Below are 23,199 nucleotides of genomic sequence, written 5' to 3'. Positions count from 1 at the left end.
TTCAAAAGAATAACGACTGCAATTGGATCATGTTCTGTGACACTGGGCGATGAATCGACACGAAGGTTGGACCGATCTCCCGAACCTGGCCAAGTGACGCGCAACAAACTGCAACGACTGGAACTGTATCAATTGCTGGGCGATACTGAGACGTTCGTGAATGCGGTTTTGGCACTTTACTGGAACGACGCACCAAGTGGCCGGTGAGAGGAAGCAGAACTCAATCTGTAGTATGCTCGCTGAGCAAGGTTAAGACGATTTCCAGAAAAATCCTGTAAATCAATGGCATTTGACGTGTATTTTTTGTAGGCTTTTTACGCAGCATCCAACAAGTGACATGTCCGGTGCATGATGCGCATGAGCAAGTACAGTGCGAAGTACAGTGTAGACAAAATCCGCACCTTATCGATTCCCATATATGCTGACACTTTCTCCAGCACCTAAGTAGTCAACCTAGTCTTCAACCCGCCCCGACACTCGCAATGGGTTGGCTACCGTCAATATTTGGAGGGGGGGCCTCCAGCGACCCCATTAGCAACCTGGATCCCAAGCTCCGCGAGTTTCTTGACAAGGAATCCCCAGTCAAGTACAGCAAGCCGAAAGCCCAGCCCTCAGTGCCATCCTCCACGACAGCTCCAGAGGCGCAAGCCAGCGCCGCGCCGGCGACTGACAGCGCAAAGCAAGCCGTGCCCTCGGAAAGCTTGTACCAAGATGGCCGCTACGCGCATCTGTGGAAAAATTACCGGCCGCTGGCGCAAATCGAGGACGAGACGACGACGGAGCAGGAGAAGCTCGTGAAGATTCTGGATGGATACAAGGAGCGCAAGCAGGCGATTGGCATCGCGGCCCTGGAAAACTGCGCCGTTCAGCAAGAGGAGTGGATCAACTGCATGAAGAACGGCAGCTGGTCCGACCAACTACAAATGTGCCGCCACCAAGTGCAACGCTTTGAGCGCTGCTACACCATGCAGTCGGTATGGACAGCTCCCGCTGCTAAACCCGCACCGTGCCTCAGCAAACATCCAGCTAACCAAATCTCCTTGTTCTGTCTTTTTGTTAGAGATTTCTGCGCGCGCTCGGATACGGCTCGGTAATTGACCGCCCCCCGCAGGTCGAGGAGGACATCCAGATGCACGCCGATAAGCTATTCAACCGCATGTTGGACCACGAACGGGCTGTCGCCGAGGCCAAGAAGGAGGGCCGGCCGGTACCAGTATTCGAGTCCGTCGTGCCCCGGCCGTCGCGGCAGACGCCCGCGCCCGCCGAGGAGGTCGAGAAGACGTGGCGCGACACCCTGGCCAAGCTACCCGAGGACGAGCGCGAGGCGGAGGAGGCAGCGCTGCGCGCCGACTACCAGACAAAGGAGGATGTGGCCAGACATATCAAGGGGATCATGGACGCGAAGAAAAGGGAGAGAGAGGGGCGCCAGGCCGCAGGGGAGGGGACCCTGACTGACACGCTGTCGGCGATCTGGTCTGGCGGGAAGAGCAGCAAGTAGAGGAAGTGGGCTGCAGACAAGACGCTTTGCAAGCAAAAAATGGCCTGTTTTCAGCGGAGGGTGCAGCATATATGTACAATATTCACATCTCATGACAATCAGCGTAATGAATTGGCTTGACATAAAGGAAACCACATGCACTTGTGTGTTTGCCCATGGCCGACGAGTTTTTGGGTTTTGCGGACTGTTTTTCTCGAACTTTATAGTACCTGTTAAGGGACCGTTGTTCAACAAGTACCACTGATCCCGTGGTCTAGTTGGTTATGGCATCTCGTTAACACCGAGAAGGTCCCCGGTTCAAGCCCGGGCGGGATCACACTTTTTTGCCGTCAGGACTAATAATCTCTGCATAAATCTTTTATGTTTTTGTTTTTTTTTTTTTAAGAAAAAAATTTATTCCTCTTCGCAGATTTCCTCTATTCACGAATCTCAGGGGTTTCGGTTTCTAGTTTTTCCATCCAGGGGGAGGACCCCTATAAAAGCATGGCAATTGCGCACCGGTGCGTAAACATTTGGATCTGTATTGCGTAAATGGCAGGAGCAAAAAACGCCACTCGAGAAGGCTTTGCTCGTGAAATGAAGACTGTAATACCAAACATGATAAACACTTTTATTGTTTTTCTCTTGCAAAAAAAACCAAAGTACTGTAACAAGACTCGTCATGTCTACTCATGCATCGAGAAAAAAATGGCCGCATGAAGAGCGATGACATCTACGCGTTCCACTTACCCTGCACATGAATGCCCGCTGGGGATCACCTGCCGAGTTTTTTCTTAGAAAAAAAAAAAAGTGTTAGAAGAGAAGAAGAGTGTTACGGACGAAACGAATAGCCAAGACCTTTAGAGAGTTGAAAAAGAAATCCGGTACTTGGCCTCAGAGAGCCCGTAGTAGTTTAATCTAGGAACTGGCCCTGAGGATGAGCAGAAGATATGCTGCAGACCCTTGGATACATGTGCATGTATCGGGCGTTCCGTTGAAAGATGTAGCATAACTTGTTCACAGAGAAGGGAACAACAGAAAAGATGTCGGGACGGAAAGAGATGCTCCATAGAGGAGAGAGAAAATGATCATGTTGCGCCTATCCCCAAATTTCTATATCTCATAAAAGAAAACAACGATATCCTGCGCCATGATGCATGCATATGTAATGGTTTTTTATTGCCGAGATAGACGGGCGGCCTTGAAGCGGCTGACGCGCTCACCGCTGCCGCCGTCGAGCGGCTGGACAGGGCTCTCCGTTTCCTTGACGAAGCCCTCGCCATCACGGCGTATAAAGCGGCTGCGCAGCCGCTGGTGCTCCTCGGCGACGCCCATGTGCACCATGGTGTCGTCGAGCTCGCTGGGGTCCGCGGGCCGCGACACGCTGCCCTTTTCGACCAGAGTGTCGGCAATGGTCTTGCCCTCTGGACCGGTGGGGACCAGCCTCTCCTCCTCCTCCTGCTCGTGCTGCTGCGAGAGAAGGGACGCGGGGACGTCAAAGGGACCCTTGGGAATGATGCTGCTGGGTGCCGTCTGCGCGCTGGCCGCGGCCTTTTTGAAGCGCGACGGCCGTTGTGTTGAAGAAGGCGCTGTCGTGGGCTTGGTGGCAGGTTTTCGCTCCACGATGAGCTCGCTCATGGGCTCGACTGGCTTTTCAGTGTCCGGCTTGGATGCTGTGGGCGCGGGGCTTGGCTCGGCTTCGTTGGCGATATCGAGCTCATCGGCGAAGCGGACACCCTTTTTGGGGGGCTTATTCTTGGTGGATTGTCTCTCTTTGACAATGGATTGTGAAGGTGCGGCTGAGGAAGAGGCTGGTGATGGCGTGGACTTTGATTGAATGCGTATGCGGCCGATTCCTTCACCGTCATCATCGTCCGAGTCCCTTTCTTCGGCCTTTTGCTCCAATTTTTGTGTGAAGCGAGACTTGACGCCTAGTCTGGTCTCCAGCTCCAGCATTCGTCTTTGGTACTTGTCAGTAACCATGCGGCCTGTGAAACGGCCGTATTTATCTTCCTCATCGTCATCGTCCTCATCATCATCCATCTCGTCGCCTTCTAGCCATTCGTCATCGTCAAGGTCATCAGAGTCGTCATCGTCGTCTTCGAGGTTGAGTTCAGCGACTATCGCGCCCATCTCACCCATGCTATATTTCAGCATTTGTTGACGAAGGTCTGCATCGTCGGAATCCTCGTCGTCAGGAATAGTTGCAGGTTGACTGCTTATTTTCTCTTGTTCTTTGGCGGTCTTCATGATACCATCCACACGCTTTGCCATTCGTGAGAGCGGAGGAGTCACCTCTTGAGCTGGCTCTGACTCTGAGGGAAGCGGTATTGACTCCTTGACTTTCCTGACAGGTAGACTTTTGGCAGCACTAGCACCATGATGATCTTGGGGCGGCTTTGACGACGAAGCTTCAGGCGAAGCGGTATCAATGCCGACCTTCTCAAGCGCTGCATTGACTCGGGGTAAGACCTCGCCGGGTCGGTTCAGGCGATATGAAAGTACATTATCGTTTTCATCCAACTCTTCGACAATTTCCGTGATGGGAGGACCATTGTCGTCGACGGCGCCCTGTTCATTGGATGCTTCCGCGTCCAGAATCAAGAGTTCGGTCTTTTCTAATTGCTTCTGTAGACTGCGAACGTTTTGGCTGACATAATCTATGCGGCGATCCAGGACGTTGATAATTTGGTCACGAGAGCGCTGCTGTTGGCCGAAAATTTCATCAAGTTCCTTTCCCACGAGAAGCTCGCCGTCAAAGTCTTTACGAAGCCGCTGCAGATCCTCGGCTGTCGGAGCCTCGGAAAGGGCTTGTACTTGTTCCTTCAGAGCCTCATACTCGGCGTCCCACGTCTGCCAGTGCTGCAGGCTGGTCCGTTGCTCCTGGACCTTGACCTTGAGCCGCGCGAGATGGTCATCCATATCGGCTAGCGTCTCATGGATAGGAGGCGCATGCGAGGCCGCCGCCATGGTATGAAAAAGGGACAAATGATTGCTCAAGTAGATGACGAACGTTGCTTCAAAAAGAAGAAAGAAAATTATTCATTGGTTGGCCGAATCTGGTGGGGGCGATTTTCAGTTGCAAAAAGCGGACCGCTAACAAGACGCTGCCACCACTGTCAGCCAGGCAAAGCAGCGCTGTAGGTACGAAGTACCCAATACTCTTGCACAGCAAACGAGGTGAGAATGTAAAATCTTCCCTTTTAACTACAGGGATCGACAAAATTCACAAACGCCCTTTTGATGAACTAATGACAAGCTGTTCTATTTGACTAACATTTTTAGCCAAAAAGTTCACGGCTAAGATTTTCAGCTCCCCCACGCCTGAAGCGCCTCGCCTCCCCGCCAGTCGCTAGGCTAAGGTGAAGGCTGGTGCTTATAAGTCGATCGAATCGCCAATCTTCTACTATCTCCTCGCCCCTTCTTCTGCACAATTACCGGAGCGAGTTTCATTGCAAAATGGCTGAATCAACAAGAATCCGCACACTAGAGGCGAAATGCTTCTGCGGTGGCATACACTTTGCCCTCGACATCCCAGTCGCAGACCTTCCCCTCAAGGCCTATCTGTGCCATTGTAGCATATGCCGCTATAATACGGGAACTCTGGCAAACATGCACGCCAATCTCGCTCAAGGTATCGAGCCAAATTGGATTGCGCCGTCAAGCAGTAAAGGTCTGACGTCGTACCTGATACCCGGTGTCGGCTACACCCCAAAGTCGTGCTCGACGTGCGGCTGCCATGTCGGCGCTGTTGGAAATGATGATGGGACATGGACGCTGGCGACGGCAATCCTCAAAGAACATGGTCACGATATTGTCAAAATTGTCTCGCATGTCTTCAACAAGTCTGCCGGAGACTGTGGACTGGCAGGTATCCTTACACACATCCAAGGCAAAGCTTTGGGAACCTGGAACCCCGAAGATGACCAAGCCAACGCAGCGGCCCCCAAACCCAAGCTTGAAGTCGGCTCCGACGGACAAGAGAGACTTCGGGCTCAGTGCCATTGTGGCGGTGTGTCCTTTACCATCCCTCGGCCATCCAAGGAGATTGCAGAGCACAACTATGCGAAGCGCTTTGTGTCGCCGCTCGACCCGACCAAATGGTACGGCACACTCGACATCTGCGACGACTGTAGGCTTATCAACGGAACGCCTGTGGCATCGTGGATTTTTGTGCCCATCAATGCCATCGAGCCTGCCATGGGCGAGCATCTCATGCTCGGCACCATCAAAACGTACGCTTCCTCAGAAGGGGTGACGCGCGCTTTTTGCTCCGTCTGCAGCGCGACAGTTTTCTTTCTGCAGCACAGCCGCCGGTATGGTCACGTACCGGTGGTTGACATATCGACAGGATTACTGAGAGCGCCGGACGGAGCCATGACGGAGTGCTGGATCACTTGGCGGACGCGATTGTCCTTTGAGAGCGATGGTCTTGCTTTTGACAAGGACATGACTGAAGGCGTAGTAGAGGGCATGAGAAAATGGACAATGGAAAGAAATGGTGGAGAAATCTTGGCAGACGAGATTTGAAGCCAAGAGGAGGGAGGAGTGCGCGAGCGTGAGTTGCCGAATGCATAAACGAACCGTTTCAAAGTTTCCCCGCTCTAGGGATTGTAAATCCACGTCTAGACCATTGTAGATCTTAAACAAAGTGAAAAGAACGTTTTAACTAGTCTTTCCTGCTTGACTTGAGGCGCGCCGGCTTAAGGCGAACCGGCTGGACCTTGTAGCGCATATCGTTTCAAGACTGTTACAGTCGTGGCCTAACCACCTTGCCAGAGAGAGTCAGCCTGCGACCACCGACATATGCTTCTATCCAAGCTTTAAATAATTCGTCGTCCATCTCATCCGTCAGCTCACTTCATTTACTCTTCTTACAGCGCCTCAGGTAAAGGTGCACCGGCCAGTTCATTATGCGATCAGAAATTCCCAAGGCTATATTGGCCTTGATCGGCAGCACGACTGCCTGCATACACGGTGATACTCTCCATGCTCGTCGGCTTGGACCAAGTCTTGACTGGTCAACTCAATATGTGCCGTAAGTAGCCAACTATTTCAGATTCACCTATGGCGAGGTAACTAATTCGCAATCAAGTGCCATGTTCAGGAGGCAGAACCAACAGAATCAAGTCAACATCTTCTTCGGCCGCATTCAAAATGTCGGAGCTGAGATATATGGCTGCTACGCAGGTGGTTCTGATGATGCCGACAAGATACCTCAAGGAATTCAGCCCAGATCCGTCAACTTGAACGGCGAGGCGTTCGATCCAAACCTCAATCTGGGCGTCATGGTCTACTACATAAAAGCATCCCAGAACTCGGTCTTTATGTTTGACACGTCGACGGCAAAGGTTCTTGCTGAGAGCTGCAACCAAGAGTTGCAGCAGCAAACAGGACTGGGCATTGACATGATCATCCTCAGCCATGAGCACGGGGACCATGTCGCCGGGCGCAATGCAAACAGTTTGAAGCAAGTCCCGGTCATGGCACAATCCTCGCTCGTACAAAAATTGGGGGCCAGGGGAGGCGAAAATGTCCCCCTGTCGAGCGATCAATCCTTCACCTTCCAGATGCAGGACGGCGTGATGAATGTGACGAATGTCCAAGCCCACACGAAGCTGGGGACAGTCGCCATGATAAACGGAGTCGCACTTATGGGCGACGAACTTGAAAGCACTGTCAACTTTCTTGTTAGCAGCAACACCCAGCGACAGAGCAATCAACTGCAGATCAGTCAAAGCATACTGGGGGAGAATAACATCCAAACGGTCTTGCCAGCTCACGGCAGCGGAGCGGCCATGTTCGCTGGACAATTCAGCCTGCAACTTTTGCAATCGAATCAAAGGTACTTGGAGCTCATGGCCACCAATCCGCAATCTGTCTGCCCACGAAACGGAAACGGGCGGCAGCTGGCTCAAGCCAAAGCCCAGCTCGGACGACAGATTGGTGTCGGGGCAAGTGACATAACAGACGCTTATTTCGAAACCCACATCAATGAGAATTGTCAGACGGTGGGTGCCAGCGCATAAATGGCAAAGTTGGCGGCGTAAGGGAAGAAGGAGCAAATTAAACGAGGATGGAATAGTGCCAAAGCCCGACAGTCTGAGAGGCCGGCCAGGTGTCAGAAATCAGCCTTGAAGATGACGATGACGACTCTGATGATATTGATGATAAAAAAGGCTAGAAGGCGATGAGATGGATGAAGATGGGGACGATGAAGACGATGAGGATGAGAATGAGGAAGATAGATGCGGCCCGTTCAAAAGTTAGGTACTTGGGTAGGTATCGAATAGCCCACTGAGCTAATACGCTGTCGGTTGATGAAAAGAGGACAAATACTCAAACACTCGCTAATAATAAACGATCCAAAAATTGCAACATTCTCATCTTTGTAATTTTTACATAATAATACATCTTCATATTCAAACGCCTCATTACTTTTTTGACATGATCATCGTCGTGACCCATTAACCGATCCGACTCAAATCTCCAGTGTCAATTATAGATAGTGCCGATCCCGCTACCAAAGTTCCTGGCCGCGCTTATTTCAGGCTGGCAGCTTCAACCTACTTCTCTTTTGCCGAACCCGCATTCCAACTGCTGCAGCCGAGACCTGCGCAAAGCATCGGCCCATCTTCGATGCAGAATGTATCGAGGCGCCCACTGTCTCTCATAGAAAGGCTCCTATCTGCCTCGCGCCCACAATCTTTGCGCACAATGACGACCTCTACCACCCCCACCACCAGATCCTACAATGTGAGTGAAACTTTTGGCCACGTCCACACGCGGCAATTCTCGTACATGCACTGACAATTTTGGCGCGCCAACAATAGGATGCGATTGACGCGCTGAATACGCTGCAGACGCCGTTTGAAGTGATAGAGGCCCGACGCAAGGCTGGCGTCAAGCCCGATGCCTCCTCCATCCGGGAGATGCGCACCTATCTCAACCGTATAGGCTACTCGGTGCGCCGCCTCGTCGTTTTTCTGGAAACTGACGAGACTCGCTGACATCCCTCGCAGACATCTGATTTAAACCGCCTCAACATCATCCACGTGGCAGGCACCAAAGGCAAGGGCAGCACATGCGCCTTTGTCGACTCCATCCTCGCCCAGTACCGGCAAGCCGGCAACGTCCCCGCCAAAACGGGCCTCTTCATCTCGCCGCACCTCATTGCCGTACGCGAGCGCATCCGCATCAACTCGGCGCCCATCTCCGAGGCGCTATTCGCCAAGTACTTTTTCGAAGTCTGGGACCGCCTCGAATCGCCGTCTACGCCGCAGCAGCCTGAAGATTACAACGACGAGGATAGCCCGCCGCCGCCGCCGCTCGGCAGTAAGCCCATCTACGGGCGCTATCTCACGCTCGTCAGCTGGCACGCCTTTCTACAAGAGGGCGTCGACGTGGCCGTCTACGAGACGGGCGTTGGCGGCGAGTTTGACGCGACCAACCTCGTGCCGCGCCCGCTGGCCACGGGCATCAGCACGCTCGGCATCGACCACGTTTACGTGCTCGGCGATACCCTCGACAAGATTGCGTGGCACAAGGCCGGCATCATGAAGAACGGCAGCCCGGCGTTTACCGTCGAGCAGTTTCCGGACGCGGCTGCGGTGCTGCGCGCGCGCGCCGAGGAGAAGCGGGTTGAGCTGACGGAGCTGCCTATTGACCCGCGCCTCGACGGCGTGAGGATCAGGCCGGCGGCGACGTTTCAGAAACGCAACGCCTCGCTGGCGGTGGCGCTCACGGAGACAGCCTTGGAGAAGCTTGGAGTCGGGATGGACAGGGGCAGAGATGTAAAGAGTCTTCCGCGGGAATTCGTCAGTGGCTTGGAAAAGACGAGCTTCCGCGGCCGGTGCGAGGTCAAGGCCGAGAACAAGATCAAGTGGCATGTCGACGGCGCGCACACGGCAGACAGTCTCAAGGTATCTGCCAAGTGGTTTGCCAGCGAAACGGAAAAGAGGTGCGTCTGATTATCCCCCCTCCCCAAGAAAAAATCCCCATGGCAACAACTCCCCCAAGTCGCCTCCCAAACACTGACAAACGCTCCAACGTTTCTAGCATCGGCCCACGCGTCCTCATCTTCAACCAGCAAGGCCGCGCCGAAGCCGTCGACTTTCTCGCCTCCATCCACGCCGCCGTCAACAAGAACAAGAAGCCGTCACCGGCCTCGACGGAAGCGCAGTCCTTTGACCACGTCATCTTTTGCACCAACGTGACGTACGCCGCGACGGGCTACAAGCGCGACTTTGTCAACCGCCAAGTCGACCCAGCGGACGTTGCGGGCATGACGGCGCAGCGGCGCTTCGCCGAGGCGTGGGCGCGGCTCGACCCGGGGGCGGACGTGCGCGTGCTCCCCACGATTGAGGAGGCGCTCGACTGCGCGCGCGGATTCGGCGAGGGCCTGCCCGAGGGGAGCGCGGTGCAGGCGTACGTTACGGGCAGTCTACATCTGGTCGGCGGCGCGCTGGGGATTTTGGAGCAGGCGGATGCGCTGTAGGAGGCTGTTGATGATGGAAGATGTTGTTGGATGTAGGTACATTTGGGAAGAAAGGGAGATGGAAATAAAAAAAAAAAAAATTGTAGCGTATTTACGAGGAACGGCTATAATAGACTGTCGGGCTCAATTGCCCGCATGATACCCCCAACGAGATGTAAACTCCCAGTGACCAGCACCTTTTGCTTCCTGCCGCGACCAGCCGCCGCCGCCGCCGCCGTACGTCTCACCTCGGCCACGGCGCTCTGCACATTATCAAAGACACTCACGTTACACCGCGGCGCAAGCATCCTCATTGTCTCTGCGAGCGCCCTCTGCACGCTCACGTCGCCGTCGTGATCCTCCACCGCCTGCTCGTTCCTCGTGAACAGCGCCCGCGAAAAGACGACGACGCGCCTGCCGTTGGTCGCTTCCGCGACGGCGTCCAGGAGGCACGTCAGCAGCGCGGGAGCATCGCGCTCCTGTTGGTTAAACACGAGCGTCACATCTGCCGCCTCCTTGTCGTCGTCGTCGGCCGCCACGCTCTCCGCCAGCCACGCGGCCACCTGCTCGATACTCTCGCGCGTGTGCGCGCCGTCGAGCATCCACTGCACATTGTGCGCCTCGTCGTCAACCACCTCGCACCGTCCGCGTAGCGTCGCTCCGCGCAGCGCCTGCAGCGTCTCCTCTGGGAGTCTCGCGAGCGACTCGGCCGTGCTCGCCGCCGCGTCCCGGACGCCCAGGTGCTGCTGGACGGCAAGCACCGCGAGCGCCTGGTTGCGCTTCTGGAATGCGCCGCGCAGCGCCGCGCCCTCGACGCCGGCCCAGGCGTCCACCGCCGCCTCGTCTACCTCGACGAGCTCCGCACCGCGCTCCGCCGCTCGTCGCCGCAGCACATCCATGACCGCCGCCGCCTCCGCCTCCGCCTTCGCCCCGCCGCCGCCCCCGCGCAGACCAAGCGCAAACGCCGTGGCGCCCGCCTTAAAGATGCCCGCCTTGTGCCACGCAATCTCGCCCACCGTGCTGCCCAGCATCGCCACATGGTCGACACCCAGCTGCGACACCACCGCCGCCGAGACGGCCTGCGGCGGCAGCACGTTTGTCGCGTCGTACTCGCCGCCAATGCCGCACTCCATGACCACGTCCCGGACGCCCGCCTGCAGAAACACGTGCCAGGCCATGATGGTCAGAAAGCGAAAGTAAAACGGCTTCGACGCCGGGCCCTCGGCCTCGTCTCGTGGCCGGCCCTCGGCGCGCGCCGCCGCCGTGAACCGCTCCCACAGCTGCCAAAAGGCGGCCGCGAAGACGGCCTGGCTGATGGGTTCGCCGTCAATGGCGATGCGCTCCCGCGGGCTCACGAGGTGCGGGCTCGTGTACGTGCCCACCGGCCGTCGTCGTCGGTCCGCCGCCGCCGCCGCCGTCGTCGTCGTCGCCGCGCGCAACAGGGCCGTGGCAAAGGCGCACACGGAGCCCTTGCCCTTGGTGCCCGCGACGTGAATGTGCCGCATGGTGGCGAGGTCGTCCGGCGTGTAGCCCGCGCGGCGGAGCCACGTCTGCATCTCGGGAATGGCCTGCGCGTTGAGGTCCCGAGACGATGGCGACGGCGGCGATGCCGGGTCTGCGTGCCGCGCCGCCGGCGTCTCGAAGAGCGCGGTGATGGCGCGATTCGAGGCCAAAAGGTTGAGCTTGGCTAGGGCTGCATCGTAGTCGCGCGCGGTTGCGGCGGCGGCGGCGGCGGCGGCGGCGACCGATGAGCGCATCCTGCGCGGTATTCGAGGTTTGAGTGAGGATGTGGCGCGCGGGTGAATGATGCCGTTTTGCACGGGGCGGATGCGCCTCGAGTTCATCGTCGGGATGCCCACTTGGGGCAGCGCTTCTCGATTTCCACCACTCGCAAGTCTATAGATTTTTGAAATATCATAAGAGGCCGTTTCAATGACGAGCTAGATGCATGGGGCTGCAAATGTTGTAAATGGTAAAGATGAAGAAGCATCGAGGTTCGCGAATGTTGAAATCTGCGGGTCTTGCCCCGATTCAACAAGGCTAATCAGCCTGGGGCGTCGAGGCAGGTAACCATGAATACATTTACGACAGTTTTCCAAGTGCTTCCTTCACCTGTCTAGATTGCTCCATTAACTGACATTGTGTCACATTATAAAATTTGAGATAAACTTTCAGGACGGTCTATTGTTATATCTAATACACAGGCAATGTGCCTCCTAGACGCATCTCCTGGAAAACCAATGTACACCACAAAGAAAACAGACGTATTGTTTTAGAAGCTCCCCTATTTTTAGTCTACACGCAAGCTCTGTAGGCGAGCCTCTGTGGCAATGACCTAAAAGAAAAAAAGGCATTAGTCGAATTCATTGGCAGGTTGCGCCACAGCAAGTCAACTTACATCGAGTGCTTGTTGCACCTCCAGCACCTTGCGAACCTCTCCGAGCCAGTCGCGGCTGAGCGTCTTGGCCCAACCCTCGAGGCCGTTCATCTCACGGGCAGCAGCGTCCAGATCGCCCTCCTCGAGGAACGTCTGCGTGCGGGTCAGGATGCTCTCAACATCGTCGCCCTCGGCAAGACCCTGCTTCTTGAACATGAGATGGCTCAGAACCCAGCTGGAAGCGTGGCTCGCAACGCCGGCGTCATCGGGCAGCAGGGAAGCCTTGCGGACTTCACCAGCTACACGACGGAAGCGGTCGATAAGATATGAGGGGGAAGAGATGCCCTTCTGATAGGCAGAAGGGTTGATGGAGGAGATAGCAGCGTCGACGACATCGTCGTTGGCGGCAATCTCTTTGAGCGCCACGAGCTCCTTGATAAAGGGTTTGGGGTGAGTTGCACCCTCAAGGCTAGCACGAACGGCCTCGACAGCAACATGAAGCTGCTGCGTCTTTAGATTAGTGTCAAGAACGTTGTTCCAGCCAACAGTCAGCTTCTCGAGCTCGGCCACAGCGGATGTGAGCTCGTTCAACTTGCTCAAACGACCTTCGCGCTCAGTCTCGACGCGGTTCTCGACCTCCTTGACATATTCCTTCTTCAGGGCGAGAGCCTGCTCCAGGAGCTTGGTCTGAAGCTTCTCCTCGTTGAGCTTTTGCTCACGCTCAAGCAGGAGCTTGACACGCTGATCGTATGTGTCGCGAACCTTGTTCATTTCCTTCTCAAATTCCTGACGCCATGATGCCTCTTGCTGGACCATGGTGTTCTCGACCCGCTTTACGAGCTCGGTGGCCGCCTTGTCAAACTCGGCAATCGTGGACTTGACCTCGCTGGCAGCCTTCTTCTCAACGTCAGTCTTGAGAGCCTTGAGCTTGTCGCCAACCTCGCCGACTTCACGCTTAGCCTTGGCAACGGTGGTCGAGTATTTTCCGTGGGCATTGTCGGCGTTGATGACGAGAATGAGGTCATTGAGCATGCGGACAAGGTCTTGGACGATTGGCTCCTTGGCGTCGGGAAGACTCATCAAGTCGATGGGCTCCAGGGGAGGGAAGCGAGAGGGTTCGTTGACCTCGGGGGCCTTGAAGTCCTTGGATTCTTTGCTGGCAACGGTGGCAGGTCGGGTCTCGACAGGCTTGGCCTCTGCAGGTACGGGCTCCTTCTTCACGACCTCATCGGACTTGGGGGCTGGCTTGCTGCGCGAGGAAGAAGCGGAGGTTGATTGACGGCCGACAGGCTCGCCGCTGTCCGCAACTCGCCATGACGCGCCGCTCTGAGCTGGGATGCGCACCTGCTCACCGGTGCTAGAAACAGGACGAGTGGAGCCGGCGCGGTGAGCATTAGGGAACTTCTTCTGAAACTCGAGCTCCTCAAGGTACAGAACGGCCTGCTCACCGAAGGGCACAAACTCGGTGAAGATATCGTGGAAGGTGTCGTTGATGCGCGAGTACCAAACACCACCGGCAAACCCGATGACGCCAAGGAGGATCAGAGAAGCGAAAAAGCGTCGGAGACGGGCCATGAAGCCCTTCTTCTTGATAGACGGAGGAGACGGAGGAGGCGAAGGAGTCGACTTGCTACCACTGCCTGCGACTTGAGGGGTATTAGCCGCAGTGGTGGCAGCCTTTGCGATGATATCCTCGGGCACGGGAGGAGGAGTCAGAGGGACCTCATCAAGGCCGACCTTCTTCTCAATTGTCTCCTCGGCGGGCGCGGGGGAGCGTTCGGAGCTCTTGATCTCGGAGGTCGGCAGAACGGGGGGTTTGGGGACATCGGGGTACTTCTGATCGGCGTAGTATCTCTGCTAGGTTGTTAGCACTGAGGGCGCCAAAATCCAATTGATCGAATTGCAGAGCCGACAGTCAGCGCGTCATTGTTAGAGAAACAGCGGCGGTCGTCGGGATACCGGGTGCGGCAAGGGAACGAGGGCAGGCGAGCTCACGTTTTGAAGCAGAACCGAGCGTCGCGACGCAGCGGCGGCCCATTGGCGCCCCGCAGCAGCCGCAATGGGCTGGCCGCTGAGCAGCCTGGTTGACCGGAGCGATGATCGCAACATTGGAGATGCAAGGGCCGGCAGGAAGAGGTGTGGTTGAGGAGCGAGATGCTGCTCAGTTGTCGGGTCGCTATGCCGTGGACAAAAACGCTCAGGGCAAAAGTTCGGCTAAGAGCTTGGATCGCGCTAAAGCGGACTGGGCTGGGGCGCCGCGGCAGGAACCGGGAGTGACGCAACAGATGCAAATCCATGGTACCAGGTGGTCAATATTGAATAGAAAGAGTAATGGCCATGTCGATGACAATTTGAAAAGAATAAACTTGAAAAAAAAAAAACAATGTTTTACGATTTCATCATGATTGTTCCGCGGCTCAAGTGCTCTTACGCGTGTGGCTTGTCGTCATTGCGGCTTCTAGTTGCGGGTGGACCATTCAGGCTTGTGAGACGTCCGAACTGCTCAGCTTGCCGTATTACCTCGTTGACCAAGAACACAGGCGCATATCGAAACCACACATACACATCACTTGGCATCATAGCATTCGGACATTTCACACTGCAGGATATGCGTCCAATATCATATTCTATGCATTAAGATCTGATGGTACAAACTGGCGTACGTACTTGGAGACCGCTTGCCCACCAGTCCAGTATATCACTCTGCTGGAAGCCTCACAGCGACCTCCGAGGCAATGATTAGCCTGTTGGGAGAACAAAGATCGCAAGCCAGGCTAGCTACCGGAAATCAACGTCGATATCGAGATAAACCAAGAAAAAAAGTCATCAACCGAATTCCAGACAAAACCCAAGACTCCAAGAAATATACTGCGCAAGCCCTCGGTCAAGGGGACGAAAAAAAGAGTAAGAAAGAGGCCTTTGCCAGATCTTCACGACATTAGTCTACTTGAAGCGTGAGGGCCGCGATGCGCAGCTTAGTGGCGCAGTCGTCTTTGCAGGCCCGGTACATATTCCGCCATGAGATTTCGCAATCCGAAAAACTAGAGCACTTTAACAGCTGCAAGGGCCAGCAGCATTGGTGTTTGAGTTTTCTGGAGCCAAGCTGACGCCAGGGCGTTGGCCAGGGCGTGCGTGTCTGGGGCCGGCCTGGTCGAGGGGAAGCTTCTTGGCGATGGCGGTAAAGAGATCGGGAACATTCTCAGCCGTCTTGGCCGAGGTCTCAAAGAAGAGAAGCCCTGCTTCCTTTGCGTAGGCTTCGGCTTCGGCAGTGGGAATGGCGCGCTTGTCGGGCTGTTCAGTGACGAGATCGAGCTTGTTACCGGCCAGGGCGATGATGATGTTTTCGTTTGCTTGGCGCTGGAGTTCCTTGACCCAGGCCTTGGCCTTGTCGAGGGAAGCCTGTGTGTTCGATACGATTAGCGTAATTCCGACATGACCGAGGGATGAGAAGTAAGCACGTACAGACTGTGTTATGTCGTAAACGACGACGGCGCAGTTGGCGTTGCGGTAATACATGGGGGCTAGGGACTTGTAGCGCTCCTGGCCGGCGGTATCCCATATTTCGAACTTGACAGTAGTTGTCTCATCGAGGGAGATGGTTTGGGTGAGGAAAGCAGCGCCGATGGTAGATTCGCGGAACGAGTCGAATTGGTCCTGCAGAAAGGTCAGCGGCTGCCATGATGGAGAATGCACAGCCTGGGGCCAGTAGCTTACCTTGACAAATCTCAGAACGATGGAGCTCTAGACGTCTGCAGCGTTAGTCTGGGTACTTGGAGGTAGAAAGCTCATGTTTCTTGATTGCAGGCGGTCGCACCTTTCCGACAGCGGATTCTCCTACACAGCCAAGCGGTTAGCAATCCCCGAGCCGACAGGACAGGTTTGTTGCATCGAAACATACCGAGAAGCACCAGCTTGAACTGAGCAAAGCGGTTGTTGGAGGCACCGCGAGCGCCAGGGGGTCCTCGGGAGGCCATTATGGTTGTTGTATGAGGTGGTGTGCGAGCAAGCGAGAGAGTGAAGAGGAACGTGGAAGGCCTCGTCGGAATTACCCCAGCAAGAAAGGGATGAAGTCGTGGGAAGCGTCGGACGAAAGGGAATTTGAGATGCAACGAAATGAAGATGAAAACGGATCCGCGCAGCTGTGGATGTAATCAGTGATGAAGCAGGTGGTGGTGGAGGAGTTGACGGTGTGACGTTGCGAGTGGTCGGCGTCAGTGGATGAGGCCGGTCGTTTCGGTTGTCGAGAGGCACACGGCAGGTTGACCTGACTGGTGGCGGGATGGCGGGCGAGGCAGGGTAAAGTGGATGGGCTTTGGGCGGGTGGAGTTGGCAGTACTCTGTCATCAGAGTGGCAGCCTGGCGACTGACAGACCGCTGTAAATTATCTGCAGTGATTGATTACAGGAGACGTGATGCCAATTGTGGCGAGTGTGAGCAGCAACAGTGGCTGTGCCAAAGGCTGTGAGTGCCTAAATTCCCTGTGCTACCTCCCTATAAACAGGCCGCTAAAGCACACCTGTTAGTGTAAGGTATGATAGATGTACAGTGTACCTTAGTACTGGTACCTACCTCCCTATCTCTGACTATTATATACATTTGCGTCATGTGATGGACCGCATGTGCATATTGCACGGCAAGGGCCCCATCATGTGCCAAACTGTTTTTACAGCGGCTATTTTTCTTGGACAAACAACCATAGAAAAAACATCGATACACCTTACCTAGTCTTGCCCTCTCTCATCATCAGAAGACTGCCATGAATGATGACGAGGAGTTGCGTTTGCCGGACCCACTTTTCTCGCTGTTAGCTGCGCCGCTGTCGACATTGTCCACTAATAATCTTGTTTGGACGGTTTGCTGACTTCCACTTACACTGCACTACGCAACTTCTTTACCAGTATAACGGGCGACTCACATGTCAGACCAGGCGTTTTATCATGAATGAGATCTATTGCTCCAAATCTATATGCCTAAATGCAAAACTCCTTTCTCCATAACATGCTTTATCATACTAATGCCTGCTTTTCCTGCACGATTTTCTAGAGCTTGATCTCAGCCCTCAGAGGACCAAGACCGGCCTTCAGAGCCTGCTCGCTGAAGGGGTAATCGATATAGCCTGTGGCTACCTTGGGAAGGTAAAAGGTCTTTCTGTTGTAGGCCGTAAACGGAATCTTGTTCTTGATGCGGAACACCAAATCCGGGTTGGAGATGAAGGGACGGCCATAGCCAACAATGACATCCCACTCGGCATATTCCTCGTCGACGGCGGGCACGGCACCGTCGAGATCATAGGCGCCGGTGACAATCACGGGGCTAAAGTTGTCCCACTGGCGCAAAAAGTATTTGAGCGACTTTTCGCCGCCAGCAAACGGGTCGACCTGTTGAGGTCCAAGGAAGAGGAGGACGGGGTCGCCGCGGGGCTCGACGAGCGACAGGTAGGCGAGCTTGTGACCCCGAGCCTTGATCTGGTTCAAAATGTAGCTTGTCTGAGTCCAAGTGTCGGATGAGACGGAGTCCTGGAACGAGGCAAAGGGGCTGAGACGTAGAGCCGTGCGGTCGGCGCCAATCTCGTCGCTGACAGCCTTGACAATCTCGAGCAGGAAGCGCGCGCGGTTCTCGACGGAGCCACCCCACTTGTCGGTGCGCTCGTTGACGCTGTCGCGTGTAAACTGGTCAATCAGGTAGCCATGGGCGCCGTGGATCTCGACGCCATCGCCGCCGGCATCGACAACGTTGCGGGCCGCCTGACGGAAGTCGTCGATGATGGTCAGGATCTCGTCCTCGGTCAGCGGCTCGGGGGCGACGTCGCGGCCCGGCATGACCTTGGCGGAGCTTGAGACGTACTTGAAGCCGCGGGAGCCGACGTACTCGGGGTCGACGGCACGGCCCTGGTGCCAGATCTGCTGGAAGACGACGCTGCCCTTTGCGTGGACGGCGTCGTAGACCTTGCGCCAGGCCTGGATCTGCGCGGCGCTGTGCACGCCGGGCAGGTTGGCCGCGCCCTCGGCGGCGGGTGAGATGCCTGTGGCCTCGGTCACGAGCAGCGTGCCGGGCACCGAGGCGCGCTCGGCATAATACTGCGTCATGATGTCGGTTGCGACGTGTTCATCGTCGTTGCGAAAGCGAGTCAGCGGCGCCAGGGCGATGCGCTGCGAGATCTGGGTGCGGCCAACCTGGAGAGGCTGCCAGAGCTTGGAGGAGGAGGAAGCAGTCATTGTGTAAAAGAGTTGTGGTGGACTATAATGGAGCAAGGAAGACGCTAGCTTGTGAGTTGAGTGACTTTGGATGAGAAAAGACCATAACCACGGGGGCCTAACGAGGCTTTTATATTGATAGAAGAAGAATCAAAAGATTGGAGTGGATCATGGATTTAGCTTGTGTTCAGGCGCTCGAGGTCCTAACATGAAGAGAATTATTAATTAGCATCGAATATTGTGCCACTGTTTTGCGTGCTCGGAACGTACTTAGTATGGTGTGTGGGTTTATCCATGGTGGACTCCGTTCTTGGATATAACTAATCAACTAATCAAGCTGCGGACTTTGAGCTACCCGCATGGCTTCGAAAGACTAATGGGGAGATATTATGGGGAAAATGTCACCAACCGTGTTGGGATTACGAACGATGAAAAGATGGTGTCATTGGATGGGATGCGGAATTGCCGTACGTTGTAGCTTTAATCCGACCATTGTCCAAGCTAGTATTTCAGCCTTCTCTTGAGCCCTCGTCTGTATGTATGATATGAACTCTGATGTGGATGATCCCATAACCAACACGACCAACAGCGGGAGCAAGTATGCGCTCTGAAGCTGGAAACCCCTCCAGTTGCCCCGGTGCTTGCTTGGTGGTAGATGCTCATATACTTGGATCAAACGGAATCTTTGATTATTTTTGCAATCGTCGAGACAAATTGTAAATTGTAATTTTCAGCGAGTTGGCGAATTGCAGGTAGTTTCTGTCTATGCATGCTTGTGAAACAACGCATACGTAGTAAGGTAGTCAATGCAGGCAAGCCGAGGCACGATCCGACGGAGTTTGCGTTGCAACGTTGACTAGTGAGTGGGCTGACAAATGCTCGCTGGCGCAGAACTCTCGGGATGGCGCAAGATGAACTGAGACAAGATGCACCATTCATCTAATTTTTTGCTTATCAATTTTTTCGCTGTTACTAATGAAACGGTATGGAAACTATATTTGGTTCCTAGATCTGTAATCGCCGTGGATCTGTGCGAATAGATCTATGCGGATCTAGAGGCGGACTTGGAAACTGAAGCCACTTTGACACGCATCCGCTTGCATGTTGGTGGATGTGATTAGGCGAACAATATGGAATCATTTCTATGTTTTTAGAAGTCTGCATAGAATGATACGCAGGCGACATTTTTTTTTTCGCGCAATCTCGACGACTATTTACCGGCAGCTGTGGCGGGGTAATCTGACGTACTGGTACATACCTACCCTACCCTACCTTATTAGTACAGCATGTACCTACCTTACCTTGCTTCCTACACCAGTTTGCCTGTTTCTCTCTGGCTTATATCCGCACAAACGGTGCATTGAACTGGCAGAAGCTGTACCATGCTATGTGTTGGATTTTCTCCTCTCTTTTTTGGCTTCTCTAGTCGTCTTCTCTTTGCCTTTTATTGATTTCTATGTACATATCTTGACTTGCTCATCACAAATTTTATGCCATCTTTTCTTTACCTCTTATTGATTTCTATATACACATCTTGATTCGCTCATCACATTCTGATTTCTCTACGTTGCAGCATGGCTGACGCCCTGCCCGATGTTCAGCGGCTATCTTCAGCGCTGCCACTTCCCTCCGTGCCTCCCAAACAATCAACCTGTCCCTCGGCTAAGCCCCTTTCGGTTAGCGTCATGACTTCAACAAGGAACAAGTGACGTTGAAAGGAGCCGCGGTTTGGATTCGGAAGCTAACAAAAATTATTTACGTTTTAGCAGCTGGCAGCTACAGTGAGTGGCTCAGCGGCTCGGTTCCTCTGTCCTGTGCCTTGCAGCGCCCAAGCCACTCCACGACTCCACGACCTCCAGCTTCGCCTTGCCTCGTTGGCCTCAACTCTACCCACTCGCCGCCATCCCGCTCTTTTAGCTCCTCGGCTTCACTTTCTCAGCCTGCCTTGCGCTCCTGCATCGCTCACCTCCCATCCAGGCGCATAAACTGCTGCCACTCAATATTCGCATCGCTTCCTGTACCCCCATAACACAACCATCCACACCATGGCCCCCATCACCGGTCCCCTGTTTCCTTACCGCGACATCAACTTGCGTGTTAGCAACGATGCCTACACCTTTACCTCCCCATCCTCACCCAATGCCCCGGCATTGGTTCTCGACCGCCCTACCGGTGATGTCAGCCTGACTGAGCCCTCTCTACAAACCAGCAAACGCGCTACTCGCGTATCCAGCATTGCCGGTATTCTCGGCGTCATTCAGCTCAAGCTCGGTCCGTTGCCTACCCTCCTTAGACTGCCTCATTTGCTTGTCGCTTTGCTAACATGCACTCCAAATAGACAAATATGTCGTCATCATCAACAAGACCAAGCCCGTCGGCCGTCTTAAAGGCCAGATGGTTTACAAGGTCCTCGCCGCCGAGATCCTACCCATGCGCGAGCGCCAGATTCACGATCCCGATGAGGATACCTTTGTCCGCCTCCTCGACACTTTCCTCCAAAAGGCACCCCTCTACTTCTCCTACTCCCTCGACCTGACAAATTCGTTTCAAAGGCAGTCCCAGGCCGACACCACCAAACCACTCTGGATGCGTGCCGACGACCGCTTCTTCTACAACAGATTTCTCCAGTCAGACCTCGTCGACTTCCGCAACCTCGGCTCCCGCGCCCAGCCTGGCGCCCAACCCGCCATCGACCCCTACATTCTGCCTTGTATGTTTGGCATGTTTGAGACAAAGCAGACGAAATTCAAGGGCACACCCCTCAGCCTGACCCTCATCTCTCGTCGATCGAGATACCGTGGTGGTACCCGATTCTTCACCCGTGGCGTTGATGAGGACGGTCATGTCGCCAATTATAACGAGACAGAGCAAATTGTTATTCTCAACGAGGCTAGCACTGGGATGGGCGGCTTCGTTGGCAGTACCGACATGCAGAGCGGCAAGCTCGGTGGTACCGACGGCAACGACATGCAAATCATGTCCTACGTTCAGACTCGAGGTAGTGTTCCCACGTACTGGGCCGAGATCAACAGCTTGCGTTATACACCCAAACTGCAAGTCCGCTCCACCGAAGCTGCTACCGGCCCCGCCGCCCGTCATTTCGACGAGCAGATTCGCATTTACGGCGACAACTACCTCATCAATCTGGTCAATTCCAAGGGCCGTGAACGCAATGTCAAGGAGTCATATGAGAAGATGTGCGAATCATTATCTAGAGCCGGAAGTGTTGCCGATGTCACCAACGAAAAGTTCACCGTGACCCCCAGCAGCAACAGCCGCAATCACTTTGACAGGATTCATTACGTCTACTTTGACTTTCACACTGAAACCAAAGGTATGAGAATGGACAAGGCCTACAATCTGGTCACACGCATGCACGAAGAGCTTGAGAAACAATCATACTTCCGGGGCGTGGATATGCCCGGTGGTCTTGACGACAAGCTCGAGGCCCGCAGTCTGCAGACGAGCGTCATGCGCACCAACTGCATGGATTGCCTCGACCGCACCAATGTTGTCCAGAGCATGTTTGCTCGTGCTGTCCTCGACCGAATTTTCAGCGAACTCGGCCTCATGCCCCGCGGTGCGTCCTTCCGTGACGAGGACCCCGACTTTGAATTCCTCTTCCGCAACCTCTGGGCTGACAATGCCGATATCGTCTCTGGCTCCTACTCCGGCACTGGAGCCATGAAGACGGATGTCACCCGTACGGGTAAGCGCACCAAGCTCGGTGCTCTTCAGGACGGACGCATTGGTATCACTCGCTATTTCCTCAACAATTTTCTCGACGGTCCTCGCCAGGATAGCTTTGATCTCTTTCTAGGTGCCTACCAACCAGGCAAGTCTGGCGTCGGCCTGGGTCGCATCTTTGTCGACAGGCGTCCCATCCTGATCCAGTCCATCCCATACCTGCTCGCTTTTAGCACCTTTATCGTCATGATTGGCATCTTCACCAAGCGCGAGCCAGACGCTAGGGTCCTGCCCATGCGCCTCTTTATTCTCTTTTGGACCGCCGTGGCAGCTTGGTGTATGCACTTTATCCTCGGACACGGCATGCTTTACGTAAGTTTCTCAACGGCCATTATTCCCACTGTATCTTTGGTACTAACACGTTTCAACCCAGGTCAATTGGCCCATACTCAACCCTCGTCCTTTTGCCTCGGAAGGCTACAACGAGCACTACTCCAAAGCACGCAAGGACGCACTACTGGGCAGCTTTGTAGCCCGCCATGAGCGCGGTCTCAGCACGGCACGCTTCCTTAGTGCCGAGGAAGGCAAAAAGAGAATTGAGTAAAGGAAGGAAGAAGCCTTGGCGAAAATATATATCGAGGTTCCTGTGTCTAGATTCTTTTGCGGTCCTCTTGTTTTTCTATGTGTTTTAATTACATGAACCTGCTTGGAGGAAACCCTCGATGCAGAAGAAATAGAGTATCCACTGCTGTGTCATTGAGCCGTTTGTCTAGCTATATTGCTATTATACCATGATCTCTCACTCATCATCCCGGTTACTCTTGTATAGGCTGTCTGTTGTTGTAGAGCAGAACTGAATCTGTACATGTAAGAATGAATATGCATTCAGACGTTTCATTGATCGATGAGGCCGGCCAAGTGAAGAGAAGTGGTTGTATTATATAAAGAAGACAGTATTCGAGCGTTATTCTAAAATGACACTTATGCT

The 23,199-nt window shown here is 54.5% G+C and overlaps 10 protein-coding genes across 10 annotated transcripts; 5 read left to right on the top strand and 5 right to left on the bottom strand.

Moving 5' to 3' along the window:
- Nucleotides 1–482: 482 nt before the first annotated feature.
- On the top strand, nt 483–1,498 carry BBA_01756 (uncharacterized protein; the record flags this gene model as incomplete). Its single annotated transcript, XM_008596853.1, has 2 exons — nt 483–974; nt 1,061–1,498. The coding sequence occupies 2 exons, from the start codon at nt 483–485 to the stop codon at nt 1,496–1,498; spliced, it is 930 nt and encodes a 309-aa protein (XP_008595075.1).
- Nucleotides 1,499–2,653: 1,155 nt separating this feature from the next.
- On the bottom strand, nt 2,654–4,447 carry BBA_01755 (uncharacterized protein; the record flags this gene model as incomplete). Its single annotated transcript, XM_008596852.1, has 1 exon — nt 2,654–4,447. The coding sequence occupies one exon, from the start codon at nt 4,445–4,447 to the stop codon at nt 2,654–2,656; it is 1,794 nt and encodes a 597-aa protein (XP_008595074.1).
- Nucleotides 4,448–4,936: 489 nt separating this feature from the next.
- BBA_01754 (DUF636 domain-containing protein) lies at nt 4,937–6,007 on the top strand (the record flags this gene model as incomplete). The annotated part of the gene is made up of 1 exon (XM_008596851.1): nt 4,937–6,007. One exon carries the CDS (start codon nt 4,937–4,939, stop codon nt 6,005–6,007), a length of 1,071 nt encoding a protein of 356 aa, XP_008595073.1.
- A 383-nt stretch (nt 6,008–6,390) lies between these two features.
- BBA_01753 (uncharacterized protein) lies at nt 6,391–7,506 on the top strand (the record flags this gene model as incomplete). The annotated part of the gene is made up of 2 exons (XM_008596850.1): nt 6,391–6,515; nt 6,573–7,506. 2 exons carry the CDS (start codon nt 6,391–6,393, stop codon nt 7,504–7,506), a joined length of 1,059 nt encoding a protein of 352 aa, XP_008595072.1.
- Nucleotides 7,507–8,194: 688 nt separating this feature from the next.
- BBA_01752 (tetrahydrofolylpolyglutamate synthase) lies at nt 8,195–9,974 on the top strand (the record flags this gene model as incomplete). Its single annotated transcript, XM_008596849.1, has 4 exons — nt 8,195–8,233; nt 8,311–8,442; nt 8,500–9,437; nt 9,536–9,974. The coding sequence occupies 4 exons, from the start codon at nt 8,195–8,197 to the stop codon at nt 9,972–9,974; spliced, it is 1,548 nt and encodes a 515-aa protein (XP_008595071.1).
- A 104-nt stretch (nt 9,975–10,078) lies between these two features.
- BBA_01751 (folylpolyglutamate synthase) lies at nt 10,079–11,710 on the bottom strand (the record flags this gene model as incomplete). Its single annotated transcript, XM_008596848.1, has 1 exon — nt 10,079–11,710. The coding sequence occupies one exon, from the start codon at nt 11,708–11,710 to the stop codon at nt 10,079–10,081; it is 1,632 nt and encodes a 543-aa protein (XP_008595070.1).
- Nucleotides 11,711–12,243: 533 nt separating this feature from the next.
- Nucleotides 12,244–14,439, bottom strand: BBA_01750 (Mitochondrial inner membrane protein Mitofilin; the record flags this gene model as incomplete). The annotated part of the gene is made up of 3 exons (XM_008596847.1): nt 12,244–12,288; nt 12,352–14,184; nt 14,326–14,439. 3 exons carry the CDS (start codon nt 14,437–14,439, stop codon nt 12,244–12,246), a joined length of 1,992 nt encoding a protein of 663 aa, XP_008595069.1.
- Nucleotides 14,440–15,381: 942 nt separating this feature from the next.
- Nucleotides 15,382–16,304, bottom strand: BBA_01749 (RAB GTPase Ypt5; the record flags this gene model as incomplete). Its single annotated transcript, XM_008596846.1, has 5 exons — nt 15,382–15,729; nt 15,793–15,984; nt 16,045–16,071; nt 16,145–16,164; nt 16,229–16,304. 5 exons carry the CDS (start codon nt 16,302–16,304, stop codon nt 15,382–15,384), a joined length of 663 nt encoding a protein of 220 aa, XP_008595068.1.
- Nucleotides 16,305–17,369: 1,065 nt separating this feature from the next.
- BBA_01748 (NADPH dehydrogenase) lies at nt 17,370–18,545 on the bottom strand (the record flags this gene model as incomplete). Its single annotated transcript, XM_008596845.1, has 1 exon — nt 17,370–18,545. One exon carries the CDS (start codon nt 18,543–18,545, stop codon nt 17,370–17,372), a length of 1,176 nt encoding a protein of 391 aa, XP_008595067.1.
- Nucleotides 18,546–20,569: 2,024 nt separating this feature from the next.
- On the top strand, nt 20,570–22,815 carry BBA_01747 (putative SAC1 protein; the record flags this gene model as incomplete). The annotated part of the gene is made up of 3 exons (XM_008596844.1): nt 20,570–20,795; nt 20,863–22,583; nt 22,645–22,815. 3 exons carry the CDS (start codon nt 20,570–20,572, stop codon nt 22,813–22,815), a joined length of 2,118 nt encoding a protein of 705 aa, XP_008595066.1.
- Between the last annotated feature and the right edge of the window lie 384 nt (nt 22,816–23,199).

Source organism: Beauveria bassiana, assembly GCF_000280675.1.
Source record: "Beauveria bassiana ARSEF 2860 unplaced genomic scaffold BBA_S00003, whole genome shotgun sequence".
In the NCBI taxonomy this organism is placed as follows: Eukaryota; Fungi; Ascomycota; class Sordariomycetes; order Hypocreales; family Cordycipitaceae; genus Beauveria; species Beauveria bassiana.
The sequence above is the reverse complement of the archived record's forward strand: the minus strand, read 5'-3'. Positions and strand labels throughout refer to the sequence as shown.